A 21,101-nucleotide genomic window follows, 5' to 3' on the forward strand; every position below is an offset into this window, starting at 1 on the left:
TTCTGGTGACTTTCCATGCCATATTTTGACACTCATTTTCCCTCCATCATCTCTGTAAATGTACACACCCACACATGCTCACAGTTCACATACTTAAAGTTGAGACTCTTCCACTTTCTCTGTGAGCGATAACTGTCACATCGAGAAACAGTGGGCTGAGGGGACTTCCTGCTGCCTCCATAGCTTAATGAAAAAAAAAGGAAATGATGAAATCAAATTCTCTGGTATTGAGACAAGGATACATCTCACGTATGCATTCATTATCAACAATTCAACGGCCTAGAGTCCATTTACATTTTTAAATTTAGGTTAATGAAGTGACAAAAATTCACACAAAACAGTTACTTGAAGACACCTTTTCTATGAAGAACATGTTTTCAATTAATGAAAAAGTCTTTTTTTATATTTTTCTGGGCCTTAAAGTCAAAAATGTCATGTGGTGTAACTGTCCAGAGATAGCAAAAAGATGATATTCATGAAAAAAGAAATGTTGGCATGAGCTGTGTTGAATACTCTTTTATTATTACAATGTATTTCTTAAAAAATATGCAGTGAATCTATTTTCTTTAAAAAAAAAATTATATTTCATATTTAAAAAACTTTAGTTCAAAGTCATGTTGCACAACCAACATGTAGGTAGAAATGTTGTAGTCGAGACAAAAATCATAAAACTGAAAAGATCACTTTTTTAGACCCATAGGATTGAGTGTAAATATTTAAAAACAAGTAATTATTTTGTCATCAATATGTTGACATTTTAATGAAAAGGTACATTTGGTTCAGGTCATTTGGTGCAACCATTAGAAAACTTCTTGATATTCATGACATAAAAATTTATATTTGTAAAAAATAGTTCCCCTTCTGTCGCTCTCTCCACGTTGTGTCGGAGAAGCGACACTAGGGGTCTCTCTTGAGCGCCGATATTCACCTCTGACCTATTGAAAAGGGCCAATGGGAGTTGGCAGTCAGTATTTGCATACCCCGCCCCCGGACATACGGGTATTTAAGCGGGGCAAATACGGAAGTTTAGTCAGAAAATTTCTTCGGAGCCGATGGTCTGTCTGCAGTTTGCTGCGAGTTACACACCACTCAAACGTTCCTGTTTTCCTCTGACGATCTGCATGCTGTTGGATCTTGACGGCGCACAACAGCGGCTTTCTCCTTCTCATTGCACGGCGTGCATTGTTGCCCCTGAGCGCTTCGACAGCGCAGACACATACACACACACACTGTGTATTAAAAGAGTTTTTACTAAAAGAGTAATTTTCTCTAAAAGAGCAAACACAGCGGCGTTGAACGTCCTTTTAAGGACGCGTCTTTTTCAAGATGCCTTTCCGCCCCTGTGTCGTTCCTGGATGCGGTAGAGTGCTCTCCGCTTCAGACGGCCACAGGCGCTGTCTCGTGTGTTTGGGCCGCGATCACACCGAGGCGGCGTTTGTGGATGGTTCATGTTCTCACTGCGAGAACATGACCATGACCACGTTGCGGTCGCGGCTTGCTTTCAACAGAAAGCAAGCCACCCCAGCTGCACCCCGCATTGCTCCTTCTTCCCACGGGATTGAGGACGGTGCGGTTGGCGCTGGGGGCGATTTGGGGGCGGCAGCGGGTGCAGTTTCGCCGGGTAACCCCCCTCGAACCTCCCGTTCCCCGACACGCTCGCTGGTCTCCGTCCACGCTCGCGGCGATAGCAGCTCGCCTCACGGCCTGGCTGTCTATCCTCCCGAGTCCGAAGCAGATGAGCTCGCCGCTGCATCGGAGAGTGCGGTGTCTGATGCCGAGGACTCCCCTGGACTGCCGCCTTCGGGCCAGCAGGCCCAGGCTGAGGCCGACGCTCAGATGTCCGACATGCTTGCCCGGGCCGCCTTGAGCGTGGGGTTGGATTGGAACCCTCCATCCTCCCCACAGCCTTCTCGGTTGGATGATTGGTTCCTGGGGGCAGCGCGCCGTTCGCGGCCTCGCATCCCCCCGGTCCCTTTCTTCCCGGAGGTGCATGATGAGCTGACGTCTACGTGGAGAGCCCCGCTCTCCGCTCGTCTAGGTGCCACCCGCTCCACTCTCTCCACCCTCGACGGCGGAGAGCGCCACGGGTACGACGCGATTCCCCAGGTCGATAGGGCAGTTGCGCACCATCTATGCCCCGGTAGCCCTACCTCCTGGCGGGGTCGCCCCGTACTCCCATCCAAGCCCTGTAGGACAACATCCTCGCTCAACGCGAAGGCCTACACTACGGCTGGACGCGCTGCCTCCGCCCTGCATGCGATGGCCCTCCTGCAAGTCCACCAGGCCAAAGCTCTCAGAAACATGCACGGGGGTGGACCTGATCCTGATGTGCTGCAGGAACTGCGCTCAGCGACCGACCTCGCCCTGAGAGCGACGAAGGCCACAGCGCAGGCACTCGGACAGACGATGGCCACCCTAGTGGTCCAGGAACGCCATCTTTGGCTCAACCTGGTCGAGATGCGTGAGGCTGACAAGAACCGCTTCCTGGACGCACCTGTCTCCCAGATTGGCCTTTTCGGTGACACCGTCGAGGACTTCGCCCAACAGTTCTCCGCGGTGAAGAAGCAGACGGAGGCCATTTCGCACATCATGCCCCGCCGCAGACCTGCCGCTACGGGCCCTGCCCCGTCTGCCCGCCGAGGGCGTCCCCCTGCGAGGAAACCAGCTCCTGCTCCGCCTCAACCCGGGCCCAGCTCTCAGCCCCAGCGTCGAGCACTCCGCAGGCGGCGCACGCCCCCTGTCTCACGAACCCCCTCCAGGACCCGGAAGGCTCCCAAGCGTTCCTGAGACAGCCGACCCAGAGCCGAAGACGTTAGCTCCGGAGGTGGTAAGACCGCTCCGTCCCCCGGTGGAGGGCCGGGAGGAGAATCCTTTGTTTTTTCATTTGCCACACCCCCTGACGGGGGCTGTGGTACCCACATTCTCAATAAAAGAGCTATTTCCTTTGCCTCTGGGTCACCTGGCCCGCAAATGCCGTTTTCACGGCAATGTGCTTTCAGATCACAACAGTCCCGGTACACCGGACGCGGCGATCCCGCCTTCCGCCTGCCCACGACTGTCCCCCGGCCGGCCGGTTCAGACGAGTCCAGAGGACGCCAACATCAGACCTCCTCCTCAGTCAAGAACCCGCCCCTGCCGGGCGCGCGGAGCAAGGTAAGTGCTTTGAGTCTATTCTCAGCACCTCAGCCTCAGGCCGCAACGAAGCCGCCCGACGCTGCATTACCTGTTCCGCCCCGCTGCGAGGCCCCGCCGGGTACGTCCAAAATACTCGTCCCTTTGGTGCCCCTAGCGCAGAGCTGGGAAGCGTGGCTTTCGCTTCCCAACGCATCACGCTGGCTGCACCGGACCATTCGACTCGGTTACGCAATTCAGTTTGCCCGGCTCCCGCCCCCCTTCAGGGGCGTCCGCTTTTCCGCAGTACACGGCGAGCATGCCAGTTCCCTGCGCACGGAAATCGCGACCCTCTTAGCCAAGGGCGCGGTAGAGCCCGTCCCTCCAACCGAAATGAGGAAGGGTTTCTACAGCCCTTACTTCATTGTACCCAAGAAAGGCGGCGGCTTACGACCAATCCTGGACTTGCGAGTTTTCAATCGGGCCTTGTTAAAACTCCCGTTCAAAATGCTCACGCAGAGAAATATTCTGGCTGGCGTTCAGCATCTAGATTGGTTCGCAGCGGTGGACCTGAAGGACGCGTACTTCCACGTCTCAATTCTGCCACGACACCGACCCTTCTTACGGTTCGCGTTCGACGGCCAGGCGTTTCAGTACAAAGTCCTCCCCTTCGGCCTGTCTCTGTCCCCTCGCGTCTTCACGAAAGTCGCAGAGGCGGCCCTTGCCCCGCTACGAGTAGCCGGCATCCGCATTCTCAACTACCTCGACGACTGGCTCATCCTAGCACACTCTCGAGAGTTACTATGCACACACAGAGACCAGGTGCTCCGGCACCTCAGCCGCTTGGGGCTTCAGGTCAACTGGGAAAAGAGCAAGCTCACTCCGGTTCAGAGCATCTCTTTTCTCGGGTTGGAGTTAGACTCAGTCTCAATGACAGCACGTCTCACGAGCGAGCGTGCTCAGTCGGTGCTGGACTGCCTCGCTTCCTTCAAGCCAGGCACAGTGGTCCCTCTAAAACTTTTCCAGAGGCTCCTGGGGCATATGGCGTCCTCCGCGGCGGTCGCGCCGCTGGGGTTGATGCATATGAGACCACTCCAGCACTGGCTCCAGACTCGAGTCCCGAGACAAGCATGGCACCACGGCACGCATCGGGTAAGGATCACCCCCGCCTGCCTCAAAACACTCCGACCCTGGACAGACCTCTGCTTTCTACGGGCAGGAGTGCCCCTGCAGCAGGTGTCCCGACGCGTTCTGGTCACAACCGACGCCTCCCGGTCCGGGTGGGGTGCCGTGTGCAGCGGGCACGCAGCAGCGGGCCGTTGGAAAGGGGCCCCGCTGCGTTGGCACATCAATTGCCTGGAGTTGCTGACCGTCCTTCTTGCTCTCAGGAAGTTCCTCCCGTTAGTTCGGGACAAACATGTCCTCGTGAGATCGGACAGCACCACGGTGGTGGCGTACATAAATCGCCAAGGCGGCGTACGCTCCCGCCACATGTCACAACTCGCCCGCCGTCTCCTCCTATGGAGCCAGCAGCGACTCAAGTTGCTGCGTGCCACTCACATCCCCGGCAAGCTCAACGTCGTAGCGGACGCGCTATCACGACAACGCCTGCCCGGCGGGGAGTGGAGGCTTCACCCCCAGTCGGTCCAGCTGATTTGGGAACGGTTTGGCAAGGCCCAGGTAGACCTGTTCGCCGCCCAGGAAACCTCCCACTGCCCGCTCTGGTACGCCCTAACAGAGGCTCCCCTCGGGACAGACGCGCTGGCACACAGCTGGCCCTCGGGGCTGCGCAAGTACGCATTTCCCCCAGTGAGCCTTCTTGCACCGGTGCTGTGCAAGGTCAGGGAGGACGAGGAGCAAGTCACGTTGGTGGCCCCCTACTGGCCCACTCGGACTTGGTTCTCGGAACTCAGGCTCCTCGCGACAGCTCCTCCCTGGCGGATTCCCCTGAGAAAGGACCTCCTCTCTCAGGGACGGGGCACGCTCTGGCACCCGCGCCCAGACCTCTGGAACCTCCACGTCTGGTCCCTGGACGGGACGCGGAAGAGCTAGCCGGCTTACCGGCGACCGTTGTGAATACAATCAACCAAGCCAGAGCCCCCTCTACCAGGCACCTTTACGCCCTAAAGTGGCGCTTGTTCGCAGATTGGTGTTCTTCCCGAGCCGAAGACCCGCAGAGATGCGCGATTAGGTCAGTGCTTCTGTTCCTACAGGAGAGGCTGGACAGGAGGCTGTCCCCGTCCACCCTCAAGGTGTATGTTGCCGCTATCGCCGCCCACCACGATCCTGTAGACGGCAAGTCTTTGGGTAAGCACGACCTGATCCTCAGGTTCCTGAGAGGCGCCCGGAGGTTGAATCCCTCCCGGCCAGGCCTAGTTCCCTCCTGGGATCTCTCGGTAGTCTTGGCAGGACTCCAGAGACCTCCCTTCGAGCCGCTCGAATCAGTTGGACTCAGGGCCCTCTCTCTTAAGACGGCCCTGCTGATCGCGCTCGCCTCCATCAAGAGGGTCGGGGACCTGCAAGCGTTCTCTGTCAGCGACACTTGCCTGGAGTTCGGTCCGGCAGATACGTCTGTGATCCTAAGACCGCGACCGGGCTATGTGCCCAAGGTTCCTACCACACCATTCCGAGATCAGGTAGTGAACCTGCAAGCGCTGCCCCGGGAGGAGGCAGACCCAGCCCTTTCGTTGCTGTGTCCAGTGCGCGCCCTGCGCATTTACCTGGACCGCACACAGAGCACCAGACGCTCTGAGCAGCTCTTTGTCTGCTTTGGGGGACGGCAGAAAGGGAATGCCGTCTCCAAACAGAGGCTCGCCCACTGGGTTGTCGACGCCATCACACTGGCTTATCACACCCAGGCCGTGCCCCTACCCTTGCGGGTCCGAGCTCACTCAACAAGGGGTGTTGCGTCCTCGTGGGCACTGGCCAAGGGCACCTCCCTAGCAGACATCTGTAGAGCCGCGGGTTGGGCAACACCCAACACCTTCGCGAGGTTTTACAACCTCCGCGTTGAGTCGGTTGCGTCTCGTGTTTTGTCAGGTCCGAGCCCGTAGAACTCGGTAACACGTAGACCGACCGGCCGGGTGGATCGCTTGCGCCCAGCGCCCTTTTCCTGACGTCAAGGTAAAGTAGTGCGCCTTCTTCCCAGGGCGCCCCACTCCGAGTCGGGCCCCTGGTCGATTCCTCCCCAGCCCTCCGGGTCCGCGGTTCAGCGGAGGAACTCGCCGACCCAAGCCACTGCGGGTACCCTGATGGCTACCCTGTACTGGTATAGGTGCTCCACAGGTAAGGCCTCCTGCTCGGACTCCCCCTGTGTGTAATTCCACGGTTCTGTCCCCTTACGAGCGGACCCCCGTGTCTCCCTTAGGCAGTTACAGCTGCCTCGGTCGCCGTGCTGTAGCAACTCCCCCCTTTCGAGGCTGGATCTACCACCACACCATACTTTCCACACGAGCCCTAAGACGGCCGTGTGACGTGTCTACCACTTTTCCTCCCCAAGAAAAAGGGCAGGTGTGGTCTCCGCAGGGTCTGGGTAAGACCCCCTTCCCTATATGCGTGTAAGGGCCCCGGCCGTGATTGCTCTATGCGAGAAACATAGAGAGAAAAGAGGCCCAGCCAGGCTGGCCCGTTCCCATGTTGGCAAACATCGCCTTGTTCCCCTCCCAGGGTAACTAGAAGGACTCCGATGTTCTTATGGGGCATTGGGGAAGGGTACGTGCAGCCAGGTACAGACGATGCGCGGCACTGGATGAAATCCCTGCCCGCCTCTGTATCGGCGGTTCACGTACATGGTTCAGCACATGGCAAGATTGGAATGGGTCCCCTAGTGTCGCTTCTCCGACACAACGTGGAGAGAGCGACAGAAGGGGAACGTTTGGTTACGTATGTAACCTCCGTTCCCCGAGGGAGGGAACGACACGTTGTGTCTTTCCTCCGCCATGTCACTGAACCGAGCCACTGTTGTGGCCGGACCATTCCGGCTCCTCAGAAAAATCCTGACTAAACTTCCGTATTTGCCCCGCTTAAATACCCGTATGTCCGGGGGCGGGGTATGCAAATACTGACTGCCAACTCCCATTGGCCCTTTTCAATAGGTCAGAGGTGAATATCGGCGCTCAAGAGAGACCCCTAGTGTCGCTTCTCCGACACAACGTGTCGTTCCCTCCCTCGAGGAACGGAGGTTACATACGTAACCAAACGTTTTCACCTTGACACGTATGTTTGAAAACCTTTTTAAATGAATGATGAAGTTGTGTATACTCTGATGTATTCAAGGTGCAAGGAAGCTATTTTAATATCTTTTACATGCTGGTTGCACCACATGACATTTTTAAAGTCATTAAATATTTTTTTGTGTAAACAAATTACTATAAATGTTTATCAAACAATTTGTAAAAACAACATGAATTCAATGTTGTTCAATTCAAACTTGAAACCAGACTTTTAAAATATTTACAATTTTTGTCACCTCGGACAACCTTATTTGTCAATGACCCATTTGCAAGTACTTTTCTCTCTTGTGGGTAGGACTACTTTCTTGTCCACTTTCTTGGTAAAGCCACTATTTATTGTTAAAAACTGAAACCTAAACCACAGTTACTATTTTAAAAGGCATTACTTTATACTAGTAACCATGGCTTGGGCTGTTTCTAAGCAGTCATTGTAGTGAAGTTATGTGTATGGTTACCTATATTTCCTGTCTCTCAGCCATACACATGACTTAGTCACAGTATTACACACTAAAAAAACATTACCTAAAAATGTGCTTTATATTGTAATATCTAAAATAAACAAAAATATTATTTAACATCATCTGAATCAACTTTGCTTTTTCTGGTTCTTTTGTTATGGTAGAATATTACAATTCAGAAATAATGTGGTAAAGTGATATTGAACTACAATGCTAGTCAACCTAGAACTGTGCAGTTATATATACACTCACCTAAAGGATTATTAGGAACACCATGCTAATACTGTGTTTGACCCCTTTTGCCTTCAGAACTGCCTTAATTCTACGTGGCATTGATTCAACAAGGTGCTGAAAGCATTCTTTAGAAATGTTGGCCCATATTGATAGGATAGCATCTTGCAGTTGATGGAGATTTGTGGGATGCACATCCAGGGCACGAAGCTCCTGTTCCACCACATCCCAAAGATGCTCTATTGGGTTGAGATCCGGTGACTGTGGGGGCCATTTTAGTACAGTGAACTCATTGTCATGTTCAAGAAACCAATTTGAAATGATTCGAGCTTTGTGACATGGTGCATTATCCTGCTGGAAGTAGCCATCAGAGGATGGGTACATGGTGGCCATAAAGGGATGGACATGGTCAGAAACAATGCTCAGGTAGGCCGTGGCATTTAAACGATGCCCAATTGGCACTAAGGGGCCTAAAGTGTGCCAAGAAAACATCCCCCACACCATTACACCACCACCACCACCACCAGCATGCACAGTGGTAACAAGGCATGATGGATCCATGTTCTCATTCTGTTTACGCCAAATTCTGACTCTACCATCTGAATGTCTCAACAGAAATCGAGACTCATCAGACCAGGCAACATTTTTCCAGTCTTCAACTGTCCAATTTTGGTGAGCTCTTGCAAATTGTAGCCTCTTTTTCCTATTTGTAGTGGAGATGAGTGGTACCCGGTGGGGTCTTCTGCTGTTGTAGCCCATCCGCCTCAAGGTTGTGCGTGTTGTGGCTTCACAAATGCTTTGCTGCATACCTCGGTTGTAACAAGTGGTTATTTCAGGTAAAGTTGCTCTTCTATCAGCTTGAATCAGTCGGCCCATTCTCCTCTGACCTCTAGCATCAACAAGGCATTTTCAGCCCACAGGACTGCCGCGATACTGGATGTTTTTCCCTTTTCACACCATTCTTTGTAAACCCTAGAAATGGTTGTGCGTGAAAATCCCAGTAACTGAGCAGATTGTAAAATACTCAGACCGCCCGCCTGGCACCAACAACCATGCCACGCTCAAAATTGCTTAAATCACCTTTCTTTCCCATTCTGACATTCAGTTTGGAGTTCAGGAGATTGTCTTGACCAGGACCACACCCCTAAATGCATTGAAGCAACTGCCATGTGATTGGTTGATTAGATAATTGCATTAATGAGAAATTGAACAGGTGTTCCTAATAATCATTTAGGTGAGTGTTAAAAAATAATATTATTAAAAAATAATAACCTCAAAATGTTTGTCAAACAATCAGAATCAAGAGTTAAACAATGCTGTAGTATAAGCAAAGGGAACATGATGAGATTTGATGCTATGAGGAATAGAGACAGTACTAACCTTTCAAAGTAGAACTGAGAGCAGTAGTAACAGATGAAGATTAGCACAACTGGGAGGAGTCTTAAAAACCATCCTAGGAGAAAAAGAAAAAGACAAAATATTTAAACAAAGTATGTATATTGTAAGATTCATTAAAGGAAAAGTTCAACCAAAAATAAATATATTTGTCATCATTATTCACCCACATCTCTTTCCAAACCTGTATGACTTTTTTTCATCCGTGGAGCACAAAAAGAGACATTTTTGAGAAATGGACTACCGGTAGTTGTTATTTTTCATACAATTACAGTATAATCCAAGAAGGCTGAAGCTTTCAAAATATGCAAACAACACCATAAATGTATCAGAAGTGGTCCATATCTGACTATATTCCAAGTCTTCTGAAGCCAAACGATAGCTTTTAGTGAGAAACACACTTTAATTTAGGTTTGGATTGTGGAAGTAAACAATAGAAAGGTAAACTTGTATAGCGGTGAATGGGAGACCACAGCAAATATACATTTTGCTTAACAGTTTGCTCTAACAGCAAATGAAAAAATAAAATAAAAAATTTACTTTTACACTTTCACAGCTTTCCAAAAGATGAAAAAATTTAATAAAATGAAGAGTGGTGGATTATGTATGTCAGAAGAGAGAAAAAGGCCAGATGTTTTTGTCACTCCCTCAGCAGCTGTATTAGAAACCTCATCGCAGCTGTGGTAACTTGTTTTTTAACACTTATTTCAGGATAATAAAATAGATATATAGTATAATGTTATATGTATAATGTTATTCATCTGCAGGAAGTAGACAGACAGTAATTTGGGTTTCAAAGAACACAAACGATGACATCATTATATTTTCTAAACTATTACCTATCCCAAGCAGAATAAAATAAATTTTTATCAAGGCATGTTAAAATCATGCTGTATGTTAACTTTTGTAATGTTCACAGTATCCTGCATCATAAGTTGTTGTACATGACAGTTGATAAAAAAAGGTGCATATAATGTGTACAAAAATGTACCAAAAAAGTTCGAAGAACGACCAAATCGTTCCTGTTATAGATTCACTGCACATTATCATAACCACAGTCAGGGGTGTAGCAATCATTTAAAAAGTGAGGGGGACAAAATTGCAAGACGAATTGCAAGACGAAAATAAATATATAAGGTATATATTTTTAGGGCAGTCAATTGATTACAATTTTTAATCTAATGAATTAAGTTAATTTATTATGCAAACATTTACAAACCACCTGAGTGTCTCAGTGTGGCCCACCTTTGCGACAGTTTTGTGGATGAGTCTACATGCTCATTGTGCTAATTTCTCCTGTTGGCTGGGGTTAGTTTTGTCTAGTATTTCTTGCAAAGTCAATGGAGTGAGTGGGTCATCTTGATTTACTCACTGAACATCCGCTTGACTGTTTGACTGTTTTACACAGGAGTGTCACACCTTCAGCACAGTTTTATAGATGAAGCTACACTATCTTTGTGCTTATTCCATCTATTGGCTGGAGTTTTTTTTTTTTATAGATTATCGGTGTATCGATTTTGGGGTGTTATTCTGTCTCATAAAATTTGTATAGAAACACTGGACTTGAGCAATCCGATGGCAAAGTTGTCGCACTGTCGTGCACGGGGTTAATGTGCACACTGGTTCTGGGTGATTTTCGGGTTTTGATTATCACACGAATGTGGTCTTTATAAACTTGTTTTTGACACATGACCTATTTTTTCTTATGTCAAAATGTCAAATGCTCATATGACTGGATTGTCTCTCTCCACGTGGAATGTGAATGGGTTGGGGCACAACATGAAAAGAAGGAAGGTTATTTCTCTTAAGCGTAAGAAATATGTTATAGTGTTTCTTCAAGAAATGCATCTTTCTCCACAGGAAGCTGAAAAACTTGTCAAGATATGGGGTGGACATTGTTTTATAGTGCTGGCTCAAGTAAGAGAAGGGGAGTTATTATGCTGATAAGTAAACAGCTACAATTCAAATGTCGATTTAACGCGTTGATAACGTTCGATTAATTTGACAAAAATGTACGCACTTTAATCGCAATGCTTAACTGAGAAATTCAAGCTAGTAGTACCACATGTTTACTCCAGAGTGCAGTAATTGAAATTTCAGCTGTGTGAGCAACACACAGTTTATACAGTGAAGAAAACAATTTCTTGCGTTCAAAACACTTGATGGAGCCCAAATGCGATCTTTAAGGGATCTTAAGATGTGTTTAAAGATTGAGTATTAAACTATATTTAACTCGACACAGTGACCTAAACATTTTATTTTTATGACGCAACACACCCGAGACGCGATACAAGCATGCAGGCGCGTCGTTATACATGGGCATCCGGGGCTTCAGCCCAGGATGTTTTTTTTATAGCCCGGATCTCAGAAAATTGAATTTATTGATAATTATTATTATTTTTTAATAATTTTGTATTTATTTAAAAAATGTACCGGTCTTTTAATCTATCCTTCGAATCATGTATTAAAGACGATTAAAATGTGTTCAAGCAGATCAAAGTTACTATGGTTACAGAATGCTTGTATTTAGAGTGCGCACCAGAGGAGAGAGCCTGAAAGAGTCATCGGTTAACTTACAGCTTTAGTTTAGGGCTTGACTGTCATTGTTGTTTGTGGCTTCTGGTGGTAGCTATTATGGACATTAGACACTTTTTAAAAAGTAAAATAAGGAGTCATGAACGATACGAGGGAGGCAAGAAGAGTTATCTACTGGCTCGTTCCTCATCATTAAGCTCAGGTCGGTGAAGGCTCTTAAGCAAACCCTGGTCTAACTTACTAGCCCTGTAAGTTACTCACTGTGGTATTAATGCAGAACATGTACTGTATATATAAAGTACGTGGGACCTTACTATTTCGCCTATAGCTAATCCATTTTGTGAGCCATAATCCGTTTCTCGCGAGGAATGTAGATGAAGTAGCCTATACATCTGATTTGACGATTGAAACACGATGTGAAAATTAACGTTATTCAGGGATGTAGTGGAGGCTAAACGCACATAAACGCCGTTTACGCACCTCCCAAAATTCGGAAATAGCGTTTACCCACCTCCAAAATGGGTTTATCCACCTCTAAATTGCGTTTATCCACCTCTAAATAGATAGTTCCTAAGCCATTTTAAATTAAGCTTATGTCGTTTTAGTTTCATATTGTTCATTAATAGTTTCATAGGTTGTTTAAACCTAAGACGAAGTCTTTCATAATGCGCTCCATGCGCGTGCATCAATATTGACTACTACCAGCTATATACAGCGTGCTGTCTTGTTGACCAATCAGCAGGAAGCAGCAGACTGCATCAAGATTCATCCGTCACTCACTAGCCCAAACGTCTAATGTAAAAATGGATATCTGGCAATTTTTTAAGCGCCGTCAAGACGGCAGTCCTCCACCTCCTGAGGCCAGCAAACGGCCTCGGCTACAATCCCAAAGTGAGTGAGCTCGGAAAACAGTACTAAACTTCATGTTTTTGAGGTTAATTTGGTTAGATTAATAGATAATTAGATTCATGTCACTGACTCAACAAGTCACCTCTACCTTTTCCCATTATCCAATGTTACAAGTAAAATTCAGGATACATTATTAATTATTTAATATTCATGTATTATTTATTTGTGTTTCTGTGAATAGCTGTTACAGTTCTACAAATAAAGCATTCTATCTTTTTACCTATCATTTAAAATGCTAAAAAAAAAATGCACCTGAATGCAGGAAATGAAGTGTTTAATGGCCAACATTTCCTGGGGGAGGTCCCCCAGACCCCCCATTTATATTATTATTGCTTATTATTATGTGCCTATGAGTAGAAGAAGTAGTTACCAAAAGCGGGCGGGCGGGCGGGGGTTGGGTGGTGGGGACTGGGCTAAGCCCCCAATGTATCAAGATCCTAGCAACGCCCCTGCAAGCATGTCTAACGCAGGTCGTACGGTCTTTACCTCATACATATTTAATTACCAACGAGGTTAAGGATGTGTCCTTTAAACTGTTACACCGTTTTTACCCAGTCAATCTTTATTTAAGAAACATGCTCCCTGAAATAGATCCACTTTGCTCCTTCTGTAATGCTGTAGATGAAAAGTTTGTTTGTTTGTACGTACCTACCTCTAATTTAACTAGATTTTCTTTGCTTTATAAAGACGTTTTATTTGGTTTTCACAGATTTGATAACTTAAGTTAATATTTTCTGATTAATCTGTTTATTTTTCTTGCCAAGTTTTTAATACATAAGTGTAAATTTATGTCTATAAAGCCCCTATTTGCACTTTTTTGTAAAGACTTGAAATATTATTTAAATACTCTTTTTACCTCCAACAACTCCAAAGTATTGAAAAACATTACACTATGTAATTAATATAATGTCTTGGCATTATTGTAAAATATATCTGTAGTATTGTGTACTATGTGTACCCCTGGCTTTTTAAAAAAAAAAAAAAAAAATGTCTAACGCAGGTGTAAATTGACGGGTCCCTAAACAAACCCTCAATAAATCTCCAACTGATTGACAAATTCACTTTGGATTGCTGTGAACTGAATGCCAATGATTGACTTATAATCAATAATATGGTATTAAACAATACATTGTATTCTAAAGCCAATTTTTATATTGTCTTATCAATGATGAACTCTTCTGCCACAAGAATGTAATGCATTTTAATTATCTGAATATTTGTTTATTTTATATATATATATATATATATATATATATATATATATATATATATATATATATATATATATATATATATATATATATATATATAAAATCTTATATTTAAAGATAACTATGTATAATTATTTCATCATTATATATTGAATTATTGTTATATGAGGGGCTTTCTCAGCAAATATTTGTATATGCGATTAATCGTGATTAATTAATTGGGACACCATGTAATTAATTCGATTAAATATTTTAATTGATTGACAGCCCTAATATATATATATGTATATATATTATTATTATTTTGATGTTGATTATATTTGACTAATGTTGATTCTGTGAATATATGTTTTCCTTTTCTGTGTCAATTTTGTATCGGAAAAAAAGATATCAGAGCACAGTTCTTCAGTCCAGAAGAGCAAAACATGTCTCGTACATGTCCGAGATGTTTGTTTAAGATCTTTTAATCCGTAAGCATTACAATTAACATCTGCTAAACATCTTAAAAAGATCTGATTTACAAACATTTTAAATCATAAATGTCTCAGACATCTGATGAATGTCTTTTTGACATCCGAGAGGAAATTACATTTTTGCATTTGAGCAAACAACCTAAAGAATACGTCTTCCAGATGTAAACACACACACACACATCAAATAGACATCTGGGTGATGTGCACACACTATCAGGGTACAGTTCAACCAAAGACACATTATTAAATGAAATTATAGTGTGCCTCATCTTTTATGGACACACATTACACTGAGGAAATGATCTGCTTTAATCTCAAGCACTTTACATCAAAACAAGGCATTTTTTTAGGTATTTCAGTACTTAAATTTCTAAAAGCTAAATTCAAGGACCTCGTTTAAACCCTGTAAACAGTGTCGAAAAAAGCAGAGATAGGGGTCAGTCAAGCGATATTATAGATAGTTGTTTGATGGGTCATTTTATTTATGATCACATGGACAGAAAACAATGTTGCAAATTTCGAAATATTAAGTTATGCCACGATATGGTTCATAATTTGTTTGGTTTGTGATATATACAATTTTTATATATCGTCCCATCCCTAGTTGCAAACAACATCTTCAGACATTAAAGAAATAAATGAGCCAAATACTACCTGGTAATGAGCTTAAACATTTATGATCAAAAACTATGATAAAACGTCCATTTAGAAAATAATAAATTGTCAACAAACAGCCTTGTCACAGTACAGTGGTTAAGAGACAGAGTGTTTAAGTTAATTAAGGGGGTGTTTAAGCCATTAAAAAAAGGAAACATGCATTACATCTTAAATGCAGTTATTTTAATGTGTTATAGCTTTATTAAAGTTAAAATAATACAGAAGCAGCTCATGTTAATAACTATAAACTCAGAAACTGGGATTTCTCTGTGTGGTCGGTGCCTCTTCTATGAGTTGCACGAATGTCCCAATCTAAGGGGGAGAGATTGAAACTGCACACGGCTGAGAGAGACTCTGCCTCGGGGACGCTCATCCCTCAAGCGCGGATGCTTAATGCAGCTAGATTAGAACGCAATGGCTCGCGACTTATTTAATCATAATATATGTCACTGTGCATTTATTATCGTGAAGAAAATTGGCAATATGCAGCTTTATTAATATGAGAGCACTTTGCGCATTAGTTTGGAAATTGTTTTTTATTCATTCTATTGTATGCTTGTTTATTTAGTTTTTTTTGTACTTGGTAAAAACTTAAAGTAAAAGTTGAAGTAAATCTTACATAAGTGTTCAAAAATACTTTAAGCATACATTGTACAGTTTTGTTATAATTCAAAAATAATATATTTAACTTGAAGTGTTGCTCAATGGTATATTTTTGTTCTTAGTTCAGCTGTTAATTTGTTAACTTTGTTAATAAAAGAGTGTTGTTCAGTAACCTGTTTTTGTGTTTTGCTTTGGTACTGGAAATTGTATCAAGTACTGTGAAATTTCACTGGTATTGGTACAGACTACTGAAATTTTGGTACCGTTACAACACTAAATCACACTGAAGTATTCGGAATTCCAGCATGCACTGCAGCATGATAAAATAAGCAAACTGCAGTTACTGCTTTTTGCAGCTTTTATGTAAGTTGTTGGTTGATTAATTTGTTGTCACTTTCAGTTATTTGTTATATGCAACAATTAAAAGATCATCTTTTTTACTCAATGACGTGTTTGATTATTGTCAACATTACTGTGATTGCGTATAAAGTGTTAAGGACGATGCGTGTCTCATTGAAGAGTTTACATCTTAATATGATAGAGGGATCAGACATTGGTCTCTGATTATCAACTGACCATTTACCATCAAATAGCAGTTTATTTTACCTCTGACAAAGTGATAGCTCAAACTACTTCTATGGTTATCAATAATATTAATATTATTTAAATTATTAATATTAAATAGGTAACTGAGCTTGTATGTTTAGTTTAAATTGAATTAGAATAAAGTTGATTGAACTAAGAAAGTCGAATTTCCTTAAAGACATTTAGCTCATTTATTAACAAGTTATATTGATTTAAGTCAACTTGATGTTGTTTAAAGAACTTTCTTAATTTGACAATTCAAAATTTTAAGGCAATACGAACAGTTACTTTAAGTGGAAACAAAATGTTTTATTACAATGTATTTGCATACATTGAAATCACAGGGGCTATACTGTATATCTAAGTAAGTAGTAAAAGTTTCAAGTCAAAAATTTAATTGCACAAATCCTTGTTTTCTCTGGTAGTGCTTTGGTATGTTGTTTTCATACACTAGGTTCATAAAATTATAATTGTGTTTGTGAACACTGTCCTCTAAATTCAAATTCTGAAATAATTTTATTTATTTATAGTTTTAGCGGTTATTTTATTGTTAAAATTTTGCTGAAAAGACATTGTAGAGCTTACAATTGCCTATTCAGAGGCAGGTTCCCATTATGACAACTTACCTTATAGTTGAAGTCAGAAGTTTACATACACTTAGGTTGATTTTTTAACCACTCCACAGATATAATATTGCAAACTGGCAAGTCTTTTAGAACATCAACTTTGTGCATGACACGAGTCATTTTTCCAACAATTGTTTACAGACAGATTGTTTCACTTTTAATTGACTCACAATTCATGTGGGTCAGAAGTTTACATGCATCAAGTTAACTGTACCTTTAAGCAGCTTGGAAAATTCCAGAAAATTATGTCAAGCCTTTAGGCAATTAGCTTCTGATTTGATAATTGGAGTCAATTGGGGTGTACCTGTGGAGGCATTTTAAGGTCTACCTTATAAACTCAGTGCCTCTTTGCTTGACATCATGGTAAAATCAAACAAAATCAGCCAAGACCTCAGAAAACAAATTGTCAACCTCCACAATCTGCTTCATCCTTGGAAGCAATTTCCAAATACCTGAATGTACCATGTTCATCTGTACAAACAATAGTATGCAAGTATAAACACCATGGGACCATGCAGCCATCAAACCGCTCACGAAGGAGACACATTCTTTCTCCTAGAGATGAACGTAGTTTGGTGCGAAAAGTGCAAATCAATCCCTGAACAACAGCAAAGGACCTTGTGAAGATGCTGGAGGTACCCATATCCACAGTAACTTGAGTCCCATATCAACATAACCTGAAAGGCTGATCAGCAAGGTAGAAGCCAATGCTCCAAAACCGCCTTAAAAATCCAGACTACGGTTTGCAAGTGTACATGGGGACAAAGATATTTCTCTCTGAAGCATAAATAAATAATTCTCTCTTCAATTATTCATGTCACATTCTTAAAATAAAGTATTGATCCTAACTAACCAAAGACGGAATGTTTTCCATGATTAAATTACAGGAATTGTGAAAAACTGAGTTTAAATATATTTGGCCAAGGTGTATGTAAACTTCTGACTTCATCTGTATATAGTGTGACAACATGCACCCCTATGTACGGTATATACAGTATACAGATATGTTCCAGTGTTATATATATATGCTTACATACTGTTTGACGTCCCTCAATTAATGACACCCCAAGAATACGAAAAAGGTTTTGATTAAGTATAGCCAGTATATATTACAATGGAGGACACTGCTGTCACCGCTAACAAGTTGTGTCAACATGTATTAGTGTGAGTGTGTTTGCATACTTACTTTTGGATACTTTGAAGCTCATCTTCACTTATGCCTTTGCCTTCTGACTTCCGAACTGTCCATATTATTCTCCTGAGAAAAAACAAAGTCATTTACACAAACGCTATAGAAATTCTACTTTCAAGATCTCTCCTATACACCCTTCTCTTCTGCTTGATCAGCAGAAAAATAAAGATAAATAAAGATAAATTGGGTTATCAAATTAAAAGCTTACTATTTGTCCTCTTGCAGTGTTTCCTGTCAGTTTAGAATTTTACACTTCCTCACTCTTAATATAATTAATGATGCATCCACCCAACAAGAGTGTATCTGTGTTGGAGTTGATAAGCATTAACAGGGTTTTTCCTGGCTCAAAATGAAGCGGAGGTGGTACCATACTGATAAAAAAAAAAAGTGACGTTAAGAACGCGTAAACGTTGGCTTTGCATTAATACATTCCTAATGACCTGGCAACTGAATAACAGTTTTAATTTTGTCATCTGTTTTTTTTATTTAGTCTTAGTCCTGTGTCAAATGTCCTTTTTAGTTTTTATCATATTTAGTCAACCATATCCTATAAGTTTTAGTTGACAAAATCTGGGCATTTTAATGAAGTTTTAGTCAGTGAACACTGTAAACATTTTTAGCCATAAGAGTATTATTGATAATTATTTGTCAATCTAGTCAATCCAAAACGTTTATATATGTATATATATATATATATATATATATATATATATATATACAGTGAGGAAAATAAGTATTTGAACACCCTGCTATTTTGCAAGTTCTCCCACTTAGAAATCATGGAGGGGTCTGAAATTGTCATCGTAGGTAGATACTTCTCTCTTGGCTCTCAACGAAGGCGGTCGCATTTTCTCACCCTCTCCCTACCCTTATCTTCCCTGCATTGCTCCTCTCGTCATATCTAGTCTACTGTCTTGTACTTGAGAGACTCTCTCAGCACTGCTCTTCAAACTAAGTCATCATGGATTTGATCAACTGGTCTCTCAACGCAATTGACACCATCTTCTCGACGAGAAGCTTGGGTTCGGGGGAACCTGTCTGCCCTGACGGAACGTTCGCAGCTGGCTACACGATGGACGCGTGGGAGAGGTGGCGGGTCGTGTGTCTGGCGGCTCTTTCCGTGGAGGACGTTGAAGATATCTACCTATTCGGTACCATGATAACAGGTCTTCTGCTGATTGGATTAGGCATTGCCCTGGTTTATCGAGGAGTTAAGAAGACGGTGACAGCTGTCCAAAGCCTCACAAGGCTGCCCGTCATGATTGAAACAGTGGGCAGAGCTGTCTGCACTCAGACTGGGTCTATGAACCAAAATACGGATAACATCATGGAGAAGCTCACAGCTTTGCAAAGGCAAATGGATCGTTTCAGAGACCAAAATGGACCAGGAGAATAGCCGTGTAAATTAGAATGCGGCTACTCTCCTTAAGACCAAACAATCCCAATCTTATCTGTTTCGGCCGCCCTCAACCAGCACTGGCCTTGGCCAAGGCCGCTGTTGGAACAACAACTCCCCGGAAGAGCACTGCAGTGAGCCACTCTCGCGTTCCTTCCCCGACTCCCCAGACACCTGGTGATTGTTGACTATGTCTGGGACCTGATCAAGGTTGTCTCCATGGCAACTTGCTGTGTATCGCTATGACAACCCTGCGGACTGAGGCACCTAGATTAGATGCTGGCATAGCGACTCTCCAGGCCTACACACACATGAACTCTTACACATATATACAGATATGCAATCATCCGCCCGATACCCTATCCCTCGCCTTCGCCGCTTTGTACCCCCAGTCTGACAGGCGGGTCTGTGACCAGCGCCGAACATGGCTGCAGGTCCGGATGGCTGCTTGCCTGTGCTGGGCCACCTCCACCCCCCAATCCCTCCCCTGTTGCAAGTCTTGTTCATGTTGTAGAGTGTACTGATTATGTGCTAATGTTGCTGAGGTGTTTTTTTCCCTGTTCCCACACTGTACTTCTTAAGGAGCATAGTCTGGGGGCTGCCTTTTTTTTCTCCTCTCCTCTCCTCATGTCATGCTGTATTTCTTCTAATTCCCTGTCTTCCTGTCCTGTCTATCCCCTTGTCATATGTATGTTTGTATGGACAGGTCGATGGCCAATTTCACTGGTTTACTATGTGACAATAAAGGACTACTACTACTAGGTGCATGTCCACTGTGAGAGACATAATCTAAAAAAAAAATCCAGAAATCACAATGTATGATTTTTTAACTATTTATTTGTATGATACAGCTGCAAATAAGTATTTGAACACCTGAGAAAATCAATGTTAATATTTGGTACAGTAGCCTTTGTTTGCAATTACAGAGGTCAAACGTTTCCTTTAGTTTTTCACCAGGTTTGCACACACTGCAGGAGGGATTTTGGCCCACTCCTCCACACAGATCTTCTTTAGATCAGTCAGGTTTCTGGGCTGTCGCTGAGAAACACGGAGTTTGAGCTCCCTCCAAAGATTCTCTATTGGGTTTAGGTCTGGAGACTGGCTAGGCCACGCCAGAACCTTGATATGCTTCTTACAGAGCCACTCCTTGGTTATCCTGGCTGTGCGCTTCGGGTCATTGTCATGTTGGAAGACCCAGCCTCGACCCATCTTCAATGCTCTAAATGAGGGAAGGAGGTTGTTCCCCAAAATCTCGCAATACATGGCCCCGGTCATCCTCTCCTTAATACAGTGCAGTCGCCCTGTCCCATGTGCAGAAAAACACCCCCAAAGCATGATGCTACCACCCCCATGCTTCTTGGGATGGTACTCATCATTCTTCTTCCTCCAAACACGGTTAGTGGAATTATGACCAAAAAGTTCTATTTTGGTCTCATCTGACCACATGACTTTCTCCCATGACTCCTCTGGGTCATCCAAATGGTCAT

General features: G+C 43.8%; 1 protein-coding gene across 4 annotated transcripts in view; it reads right to left on the reverse strand.

Annotated features, from left to right (window-relative positions):
• Nucleotides 1–21,101, reverse strand: part of st3gal4 (ST3 beta-galactoside alpha-2,3-sialyltransferase 4) — a 95,786-nt gene that overhangs the window by 15,613 nt on the left and 59,072 nt on the right. For 3 of the 4 annotated variants that reach the window (XM_052152204.1, XM_052152203.1, XM_052152208.1), the window contains exons 2-4: nucleotides 18,213–18,284; nucleotides 9,413–9,485; nucleotides 94–183 (exon numbers count right to left, since the gene is read on the reverse strand). In XM_052152204.1, the coding sequence (XP_052008164.1) occupies nucleotides 94–183; nucleotides 9,413–9,485; nucleotides 18,213–18,234 (185 nt within the window). In that variant the 5' untranslated portion in view covers nucleotides 18,235–18,284. Of the gene's footprint in view, nucleotides 1–93; nucleotides 184–9,412; nucleotides 9,486–18,212; nucleotides 18,285–18,426; nucleotides 18,543–21,101 lie in introns of those variants that run through there. The other variant, XM_052152205.1, reaches the window with a different exon arrangement.

The sequence above is a fragment of the Xyrauchen texanus genome, chromosome 21, assembly GCF_025860055.1.
Source record: "Xyrauchen texanus isolate HMW12.3.18 chromosome 21, RBS_HiC_50CHRs, whole genome shotgun sequence".
Classification (NCBI taxonomy): Eukaryota; Metazoa; Chordata; class Actinopteri; order Cypriniformes; family Catostomidae; genus Xyrauchen; species Xyrauchen texanus.